The sequence below is a fragment of the Guillardia theta genome (assembly GCF_000315625.1).
Source record: "Guillardia theta CCMP2712 unplaced genomic scaffold GUITHscaffold_92, whole genome shotgun sequence".
Classification (NCBI taxonomy): Eukaryota; class Cryptophyceae; order Pyrenomonadales; family Geminigeraceae; genus Guillardia; species Guillardia theta.
Window position 1 is genome coordinate 109957 of NW_005434582.1, and position 10749 is coordinate 120705.

At 51.7% G+C, this 10749-nt stretch overlaps 2 protein-coding genes across 2 annotated transcripts; one reads left to right on the top strand and one right to left on the bottom strand.

Annotated features, from left to right (window-relative positions):
- Positions 1-6763: 6763 nt before the first annotated feature.
- On the top strand, positions 6764-8295 carry GUITHDRAFT_154901 (hypothetical protein). Its single transcript, XM_005824596.1, has 3 exons — positions 6764-7084; positions 7596-7679; positions 8036-8295. The coding sequence occupies exon 1, from the start codon at positions 6831-6833 to the stop codon at positions 7077-7079; it is 249 nt and encodes an 82-aa protein (XP_005824653.1). The 5' UTR covers positions 6764-6830; the 3' UTR covers positions 7080-7084; positions 7596-7679; positions 8036-8295.
- Positions 8296-8629: 334 nt separating this feature from the next.
- On the bottom strand, positions 8630-10622 carry GUITHDRAFT_144802 (hypothetical protein; the record flags this gene model as incomplete). Its single annotated transcript, XM_005824597.1, has 10 exons — positions 8630-8906; positions 8951-9000; positions 9283-9368; positions 9412-9524; positions 9743-9783; positions 9834-9902; positions 9959-10030; positions 10288-10345; positions 10411-10520; positions 10566-10622. 10 exons carry the CDS (start codon positions 10620-10622, stop codon positions 8630-8632), a joined length of 933 nt encoding a protein of 310 aa, XP_005824654.1.
- Between the last annotated feature and the right edge of the window lie 127 nt (positions 10623-10749).

The window sequence follows — 10749 nt, forward strand, 5'->3', positions numbered from 1 at the left end:
ACGCCTTGGATCTCGCTGGTATCAAGATCAGGTGAAACCTACAAGCTCGAGCCATCACTTCGCATACCTGGACGATGCAGCAGCCTCGGAGCACATCATTGAGGAGCACAGGAGGAGCAACAACCTGACACCTACTATCAGTCCTCTGCTGTGTCTTTCTCTGGATCATGCGTGATAAACAAACTATCCCATCTACTAGCGCTTTGATCGTTATTATGGCTGGTCCATTCCTTACAAGCCAGAAAAGACACACAGTTTTCAAATCAAGTCAACAACTTCATCACCAATCCCTTGAACTTCATCATCGCCATCACCTCCTCCTCTACATAACAATCAGCATCGTCTCTTCTATCATCATTATCATGTTGAAACCGTTGCTGAGACTCGTGTTCGTTGCTATTTCAAACGGCAGCGTGATCACCGTCGCCATCGTCAACATACATCCCATGACGACTACGATTGGGACACAGCCCGTTGTTGAAAGCCTCTGCATGTTCTCATCCTATCCTAAGCATCTTGATCTTGCTACTCCTCTTCATCTTCATCCTCCTCTCCCTCTCAGACCGCCATTCTCTTCTCTCCCCTCCTCTCCCCTCTCCCTCCTCCAAGTCATTCGTCACGTACCCGATCCCTGACATGTTGCGATCCTAGAGCCCCACCACCCCACCCTGGTTTTGGTACACATTTCACCCCCTTTGCCCCTTTGACCCTACCCCCTCATGAAGTTCCCTACCGGTCATCACCTGTATGTCTGTTCAGCCACAATACCCACATGGACCTGACCACCCTGTCAGAAAAGCAGAAAACTCACAAATACCCCTCCTTTCTATCGATAAATTACCCGTACTAATACTACCCTCAAAAGTAAGATGTTTCAGAAACACGACCCCTGCGGAGACCCTCTGAAATTAAGTACCCTACCCAGTCCAAATGCATTTTACGACCCCGCATCACCGGAATCCACCACCCCTACCCACCACTTACCTGCCCACCTTTCATAGTTCGAATGACCCTAAAAGTGTGAATATAAAAATTGGTATGATGCTCAAACTAATTTCATATTCTCATCTCTTATTTTCAAAATTAGGCACGGTCTTGGTTGAAACTGCTCAGGCACACGGCACCGCCGTCGGAGATCGGGGCGGACTCGGGCATCCGCCGCCGGCTAATGATCAATAACTCACCGTCACGGTCGGATCGCCGGCCGGGCCGGGCCGGGCCGCTCAGTGCGCGGCTGCCCGGGCTAGGGTCATTGCCGTGCGGCCGCCGGGGCCCCCTCCAACGGGTAAAAATTGAAAGGTGCGACGGTTCACTCTCCTGATTGTCCTCGTATTGATTTTTAACTTAACATTGAGTAAAGTTTCAGTAGATACTGATGAGTCAAGTGGTTGGAGTAAACTCAGGCGGATATAGGAGATACCAACCGTTGCGTTATTCCACAGAGTCACACTACTACTAAAGCAAGAGAACGCCACTGATGAGCCTGACAGCAAGCAGAACCCACTCGCCTCAGAGTCAAATACGAGGACAGCAAATTGGAAGGCAGCCCTGTACCTTGTCGTCAATCTACTGACTTCTCAACGCTGTGCGTCTTTTTAACAAAAGGATATGCTGACGACGTGACCAGTACATACGGGATTTTCCGTCGTCAGCCTCTTGGTCCCCCACACCCCCGTACCCTCATGGTCCGCGATCCTTCAATTGTCTCCATCTGTCTCTTACGTTTCCTGCATTTGACCCTCGCCAGGCAGGTAGATCCTTGCTGACAAAAGATCTCATCGCTTCATATCCTGGCAGCGGAGTGTTCCGATCTTTACCACACCCTCCCCCGGGAACCAATAACTAGGACTTGCTCCCCTGCTCTCCTCACTCGCGATGTGCACTGGCCCAGTCCTCCCTCCCCGCTCCATCCGCTTCAAGGAGGACTGGCTGCCGGCTCCCAGCAGCAGGCCCTCGCTCAAGCGTTCGCTCAGACCCGTTGGCATATCCTGCAAGCCTGTCGTGAAGGCATCGGGAGAGGGAGAAGGAAGAAGGAGCTGCTTGACGAACTTACTGGAGGCCAGGAGGAAGGCAACGGAGTGCAGCCAGGCTGCGGGGGATGTAGAGGCAGCATGACGCCATGGAGGAGGCACCGATGCCGGGTCATGACGACACTTGTACTGTACAATAGGATGTTTGATAGAGGGTGATGTATGAATAATTTTTTTGGCTGTCATCTTGCAAGAGCGTGTGCGAAGAATATGCGAGAAGCAAACCGATGAGACAGCGACAACTGTAGTTCGATTAAGAAGCCAACCATCTGAGAAGCGCATGGCAGGATGAGAATGGGAGGATGTGATACACACGATCAGCACATACCATTCCTGGCTGAACACTAGGGCGCTTTGATGGTACAGATCTTCGGGAGTGACAAGATCTGCGATATCCTCATGCTCATGTGATGTCGTATCTGTGACAGCATAGCACAACACAGTACATGTAACATCATAGAATATCGTAGTAAAGCTTGTGTGTGGGCTGGTTGTCCACCAACGAATAAATACTAAACAAGGTGAAACTTCACCTTATGCATCAACAACTTACAAGGCTTCTGAAACATCTTGACGCCACTCTGATCCAGAAGGCCCTTCTATTACACAAACGTCATGGTGGTTTTTTGTGGGGGGGAATTGTACAATGATGACTGATTGGTCGGGATCAACTTTGTGCTCTGCAGTCTTGACTCTACTGAGGGCCAACATCTAGTGACCATCCGTTCATCCATGGCCGCGACATGGCGACTTGTAGTATCATATCTTGGCTGGGCTGCTGAGGGTGAGTCGTTCAAGTGAACTTTGAAATCTTGTTGGAAACCGTGTGGCATGGGGGCCGCGGCACCGCCGGTGGGCACCGTCCGATTTCCGAAGTTCCCCGGCCGTTCAGAGCTGCCTGGTGCCCCGGGCGTCGCCGCGAGTCGCGGCGACGGCGTACCTGCGGCACCTCAGCCTCATCCGACGGTCAGCCTGCCGTCAGCGGACAGGCCGCCCGCGGCGGCCCGGCGAGAACCGTACTGAGCCTCGGAGTCACTGGCTCCGACACCGGGGCCGCCTCGGCGGGCCCTCCCGGCGGAGACTCTCAGAGGCGGCACTGACTCAGGCCCATGGCCACCGACACTGACCGTGACTCTCGCAGTGATGCCATGATGATCATGACGGATCACATGGCCGGCCGGATCATGATGGCACAGGCTGAACTTGGGCTGCCAGAGGGCCTCGGACTTGGGCGCGGCAAGGCTCAGCCCGGCACTGCGGCACTGGCCGACTAAGTTCAGTGCCGGGGGCCCGGGCCGCCCCGGTCCCGGGGTCAAACGGAACTTCGGAAGTTTCGGAAGTGACTCGGCAGTGGCCACGGTGAGAAACTGTCACGGGCCGTTGTGACTGTGACTGGCGTGACTGCCAACGGTTACGCGCCGACTATTGTGAGTCGCAACTTCAATCAGATATGGGGTCAACTAAGTTCGTTCTTCCGAGTTCCTCTCTCTCTCTTCCCGGAGTCCGGGCCGCCCGGCCTTTCCTCCTCCTCTCTTACCGTCACTGACTCTCTCGTTCTTCTCTCTTCTCTTCAGTACGGTAGTGCCTGATGATCTTTCAAACTTGCGGACGGGCGCCGCGCGGCGTGCCCCCATCCTTGCCCACATAGCGTTGTCGGGTCAAGGAACTTGCTGACAATTGGGATTTGTACCAGATCCAGGCATTTTCCAGTACAAAATTGTGTGTGAGTAAAAAATCGAAGGATTGGAAGGTTTGAAAATCCATTTCCAGCGCTGCAAGTTCAACGGCAACCGGGGGTAATTGAGAGCTTAGATAAGTAAACAGTTGTTCCTATTGCCTTTGCATAGGATCACTTAGGCCCTTGTATAGTGGAGTAATGATTTGTACCAGAACCTGATGGGTAGGCGTGGTAGTATTTCAAATGATTCGAACCCAACGGACGCGACAGGGGGGTGGGGGGTACAGGTCTTGGTCTGGTACTGTAATGGGTACCTTTTAAAATACATTTAGCAGAGGGGGTCTCCCTCCCCATCTCCCTGCCCTCCGCACTTGCGCATCCCTATCCTTCCCTGTCCATGAGTCTCAGACTCTCGTCAGACCTTCCCTGATGACCCTCAACTTTCTTTGACGCTTCTGTCTGCCTTGTCCTTCCTCAACTTGCTGGAAATTCAAACTCTGAAACCATGCCCATGAGTTGACAAGAACTGAGTTTCTCAGTTTGAATGCGGGAGGAAAGATGATTCATGGAATGAAACTCAGGTGTGCATATATCAAGCTGATGGATACGAGTCGTATAGCACTGGCAAATGACTGTCATTTTACTTCTCAATGATACAGCATCAAGAACTTGCTCTCGATCCATCAGTACTTGCAAAGGGTCATTTTTCAGACAGAACTTCGAGTTCATCTTTATTTTGCGTCGATCCACACGATGACATCTGTTTGATACACTATGTTTGATGAATAGCAAGAAAGCAAGGCTGAACTGTGCACCGCTTGACTGAATTTTCTACAATACTCTTCAATTGTGTAAGAGAGCATGTCACATGTAATCATACCAGGCAAACAAGTCACAGTATCGCTCCAAACCGCGTTGTGCTTAAAACTGAGACTCTACATGAAGATGTTATCGGACTAGTCGAATGATGTACAACTTTATGGTGATACGTGGTTTAGAACTGTTGCAAAGCGGACATGGGAATATGTAGCGGCCTAGGTGATGTTTTCAACGTACTTCAATAAAACAAAGCCAAGTTGTTGCTAACAACATCATCATTTCTCCATGAGCCTGCATGACCTGATGTACATGTTAGAGAAGTCGATGCTCATTCATCAAAAGAGTGGTTAGACAAGAAATTGGTAGATGCTTCTGCGCAGCATTCTTGTGTATGTGGAATCGTGCACACTCACCGTCGTGTGGAAGTGTTTGCACATTCTTCTGCGCAAGTCTCATACATTGTCCTTATCATCTGGAATGGTTGACTTTTGCTGCAAGTAATATGAGCAGCGCAAAGTTGGCAAACTTATCCATATGGTTGGAATGCCGGCGATGCATTGCAGCCTGCATAGCACCTGAGCGCTTTGTTCCACTTATCGCTTGATTCCTTCCAAACAATTGATGATATCGCAGCATGCAACTCGCATTGGCCCAAGGGTGTCAAGCGAGGAAAAGATCAGGATGATGGAAGGGCGAGAATGCAGCGAATAAGAGAAGCTGGTCAGGCTCAGTTTACTTTGTGTAAGAAAATGCCAATGCTTTGTACATGTTAGGTTACAAAGAAAGAGGCAAGAAAGCTCTGGTATGAGACTCGAGAAGAAAAATTTATTCAAAAGGGTATGTCCATTTTCGTCTGCATGATTCAATCGCATCCAACATCAATTAACTGCTCCTGATACCATGTCAGTCTAGTCACAACAAAGATATCAGCACCTTGAAAATTTCTTGCTTCGACTCGAGGTGAAGGAAATGAACTATGATTTACAATGCTATAAGGGGTATCGTTTTGTCGCTCAAAGCGTCTTGATTGTAAGTCATGAAATAGAACACGACATGCAATCAATTTGCAAGTCATGCCTTCATGTGGTACCTCATCACTGCCATTTGATGAATGCACTGGTATTCCTTGAAACTCTTTACATGCCTTGGCAATACTCTTGCATATTTGCTCAGACCGCCCTCAAGCCCGACTCTTTGCAGCAGATTCCTATGAAATAAGTATAGATCATGCTGTCTCCGTGACATGCTTCATGACTTCCTACTTATTGCTCATGAGAGTCAATGTCATCCATCGTACAGCGCCACTAGCGGACGGTCCGTGCGGAGTACTCCTTATTCAAGCTGCTAAAATCTATGATGATCAACCCTCTTTACATGTGTTTGCAATCACAGAGATGTTTTCAGACTGCTGCGCTCACACCAGATTCTGCAGGGATTGCCTCTTCTTGTCCTCGTCTGAGCTCTCCTGCTGCAGATGAGTCACGTCTGCGTAACATTCACTTGCTAACCTTGGATATGCAACCAGGGAAGGGAAGGGGCAAGGCTTGAGAGCTCCCTCTGATCTACAAGGGTGGTCTATGTTGGTCGGAGGCAGGGTAGGGTCCAAAACTTGACCCCATCGGAGAAGGGACTTTCACTGGGAAACAGGTGGGTCCAAAGCATCATAGTTTGAACAGGGGAGGTACCGCATAAACTATTTTGGTACCAGTTTTCCTAACAGTACTCTATAAGTACCATAAAATTGGTACTGTTGGTACAAATATTTGCTACCAGGAAGTACCCTACCGCCTTAAACAGGTCCCAACCAATTTGAATCAGCTCCCAGCCGTCTGACCCACCCCAGACCCCAACTGCCATTTGCTATTCACATGTGTGGAAGGATACCCCCACAGAAAACTATTGGAAACCAGAGGGGTCAGTTGAGAGCGACAACGCTATGCAATCATGGCAGATACCCTTCTATCCTTTCAAGTGACTGAGTCTACTTCATAAATACTCTTACCCCAGAAGCCAATCACCTACCTGCTCTTACCGTAGTACTTCGCTACAGCCGCTCATACATTCCGAAGTTCCGTCCGATCCGATCCGATCCGATCAGCCGGCCGGCTCACCGGCGGCGCGGCCCGCCCGGTCTGCCCGGGCCGCCCGCGGCCCGGCGGCCGGGCGCTCCGAGGTCGGGGGCCGCGCGCGACTCAGCCCGGCCGGCCCCTCTACAAAAACGCACGTGCACGAGCGCAGGGATCGGCGAGGAAGCGACCACATGGCCGCATGGCTTCTCGGTAGGTGACGCGCCGCCGCTCGTGATGGCAGCCCCTCCGCAAGCCGCCTCTATGAGGGGCCATGACGATGGTGACCTTGGATGCCCGAGCGACGATGGGAGCTCGCGCCGAAGTGACAGACTGACGGCCAAGAAGTGGAGGGCAAGAGCATGGGCGCTAGGGAGGGTTATAGCGGAGACGGACAAACCTCAGGTTGTGAATCAAAGGATCTACTTCCCTCTCGAAGACTGTTTCCAGCAGCACATGCTCCTTTCGACGAAGAGATGGCGATGAGCCAGGTGAGATGAAGGATTCCTTTCCTCCTCCTTGTCCTTCTGGTTGTACGTGTGCCCGTGCTGTGTAAGAGGAGAGGAGGGGATGAAGCGGTTCTATACGGTCGAGACACTCGGATTATGCGGGAAAGATCTCAACACAGAATCGCAAGATAGATACCATGAGTGTGAGGCAGTAGGACCCTCGCGGATACTTCATGAGGCCGAGGGTTTTGAAATTGCTCCATACATTCTCATGAGCGATTCGGTTGCTGGTGCAGCTGTTGTTGCTGTCGTCGTTACAGTTGTTGTTTCTTGTTTCAATTCGTTGTTTTCTATGTTTGTCTTGTATCTGTGTCAGGCTCCGCGGGTTGCTCCCAATGAGGATAAAAAAATCCAAGGCTTAATTACTGAGCGTTCGATGACGTTTCGATTTGACAAGCATATGTCTGAGGGATGCAACCCCGGAGCCTTGCTGTACTCTTGTTGCATATTCGAGGCGTGTAAGGCGTGTGAAAAATTATGACATGCCACGCAGGGGCGAGCAAGTCTGGTACAACATCCAAGTGAAAGAAAAGATCTTGGAGAACGCAGCCTGGTATCTCCTCCCCCTCCTTTCCTGGTATCTCCTGCCCACCTCCTCCTCTCCCCATCCCCACCTCCTTCCCTCCTTCAGTTCAGATCCCCTGCTCCGCTTGCTTTCCTGTGTTTGTTTTCTGCTCCCCTTCATGCATTCCCTTATGCCTCCTCTCCTTCCGCCCGATGCCGCTTACCGCGAGGCTGTCCGCTCGCCATGGTCAGTGTTCGAAAAGTGGCAGAGAAGGAAGTGACTGCGAGGGCACCTTCGCTACGCTTCCATCGTAGCCACAGGAATCTCGCGGCCCACATGCTCCTTTGTGTGAACACCTTGTTCTTGCTTTTGCTCGTCCTCGTCCTCTTCCTCCTCCTCCTCCGCTGTTTGCTCACCGGATACCTCAGGGGCTATCCTGATCCTCGGCAAGGGCGAGAGAACATCAAAGGACATGTCACGTTCGCGACAGGCAAGGGCGTGAGAATAGAGACGGCAAGCTGAGGATGATGAGAGAATGCGAACAAACACTCCTAGAGTGCGTCGCATGCTTGAGATTCCTCGAGACAGAGTTGTGAATGTGTAATATCGCTGTATCATCATGTAAGCTAGAGAAAGAAATGTATGATCTTGTAACAAACAAACATAAAGATAGATTAAATGTTGTGAGATAATGAATGAGAGTACACTGCAGAAGATTTCCAGAATTGCGCATCTTGCTTTTCACTGCTGGAATGCAGTGCTATTGCCATTATTCCAGTTCTGTCCGAAGATTCAGATTTCACAGACAACAAGGTTTGTATACTTTGAAGATAGAAAAGGCATGCAGAGGGATTGCAGGATGGGAGGCAAATGAAATCAAACAATAAGAATAAACAGAGAACGAGCAAAAGGAAAGGAAATGAAGGAAACAGCAGCAGGGGAGAGAGCAACATGCCGTGAGGATGGTTGCAATTGTGTGTGATTGATAAGAGTGATGATAGATATCCAGATGTTTCTTCTTCTCATGCTCTCACCTCTCTAGCCTCGTCACTTCCTTGCCCTCGGACCGAGTCGATGGTGGCGAAGGTTCCCCGGGCTGGCTGACTCTGAGCACCAGCAGCAGCAGCGGAGGAGGAGGAGGAGGAGGAGGAGGAGGAGGAGGAAGTATCCTCTTTGCTGTTGCTGGAGCCGAAGAGGAAGGAGAGGCCCCAGGCGATCCAGCCTTGCTTCTGCTGCTTCTGCTCCTCCTCCCGCTCAAGGACTATGAGCGCTGCGTTGGGGGTTAGACCCAGCTCCTTCCTGGTTGACCAGTCAATGGAAGGAGAGAAAGGAGGAAAGATTACATGGTCCTGTTGCTATGCTCCTTTCTCGTGAGCTCACGCTTGGGATAGGACTGAGAGGCGATCAGAGGCAAAGCAGGAGGAGGACAGGAGACAGGAAGGAGAGGAAAGAGATTGTACGAAGAAGATTGAGTTGAGAGGAGGCGAGGAGAGGGAAGAAGTGGAGAGGGAAGGAGAGAAGGAGGAAGATGGCAGGCAAACGAGGCAAAGGAAGCAAAGAAGGAAGGAAATAAGGAAAGGGCGCAAAAAGGAGACGACAGGAACAGGAGAGGGGAGGGAAAGGGAGGGGAGGGGAGGAGGAGAGGAGAGGAGAGAGGAAAGGACGGGAGGAGCACCTGTACAAAGATCAACTTCTTCTTGTCTGCCTCCACACTACCCGGCAGGTCCTGGACGAAATCGAAGGCTCCTCCCAGCACTTCATCTGACAACAGCTGAGCGACTTGCTAACCCCAGCTGGTGCCCACCTGCTTCAAACTCTCGACGGACTGTCGAACCATCGGCGAAACGAAACAGGAGGACGGCACAGGAGGACGAGGTCTGTCCGGTGCTCTTCTCCTCCGGCACGCTCGCTTGGGAGCTTGGCAAGGTTCAACTAGATGAGGAGGAGGGGGAGGAGGAGGAGGAGGAGAAAGGAGGAGGAGAAAGGATGAGGAGGAGAAAGGAGGAGGAGGAGACCTGGAGGGTTCGGACAGTTTAGCTTTCTTGGTTTGATTCTCGTCCCTGCTCGCATCACTGAGATCAGAACAAGATACATCTCCATGCTGGAAGCAGAAGGAGCGGGGCGATGCAGAACACCTGTCCGCGTCATCTTGATTGTTCTTCTCCCTCATCTCCATCTGCCATGCCTCCCGTCATCTACAGCATCTCCACTCCTCCTCCCGCTCACCTTCTTACTCTCAACGCCCACCTCCTTCCTGTACCATGGCGGCGCGCACTCCAGCAAGCACTCGATCATCTGGGGACGAGGACAGGCATGTTCAGCAAGCATCCTCATCATCTACTTCCTCCCACCATCGTGTCGCCGATCTTGACGTCATGGGTCTCGCACAGAGTCTTCATAATACCTCCATCCTTGTCCACCATCTGCAGCTCGTCTCAATCTTCTTGATATTGTCGCGTCCACAACAGACCTGAATGGTCGGAGTATGATCCACTTGCGTTGCCTGCCTCTCCCCTTCACTCAAGGTCTTCTCCTCCTCCTCCTCCTCCTCCTCCTCCTCCTCCTCTCCTCCTCCTCCTCTCCCTCTTCCTCCTCCTCCTCCTCCTCCTCCTCGACCACCACCTTCATTCTGCTCTCATCCTCCTTCGCCTCCTCTCCACCAGCCGCTCCTCCTCCTCACCTTTGCATACTTCCCTCCCTCGCTGGTGTCGACATTCAGTCGTACTGCGACTACACACCTGCACCATCACCATATTCAGCGCCATGTCGTCGCAGCATGTCGATCAGGAGAGTCTTGCTTCACCTTTCCATGATCTTGACGATGTCCTGGTTGCTCCACAGAGTCTCCTCCATGCGCTCTACAGCCTCGTCGTCGAAGTCGCCATGGAGCAGAGCAAGAACAATCTTGTCCTCCTGCATCACGTACATCACCCTGTCGTCTGACCCGCTCGCTCTGACCTGGCCTGCGCACTCGAGCGCCTCGCTGAGACTATCTTTGAAGGAGATGGCGGACATCTGGCAACAGCATCAGCATGCGAGGCAGAAAACGAGCGAATACGAGCATGCCGGGGGAGAGGAAGGAAGCCTCGCTCGTTCGCTGGTTCCTTCCCCTCCCTCGGCATGCTCGTATTGGCTCGTTTTC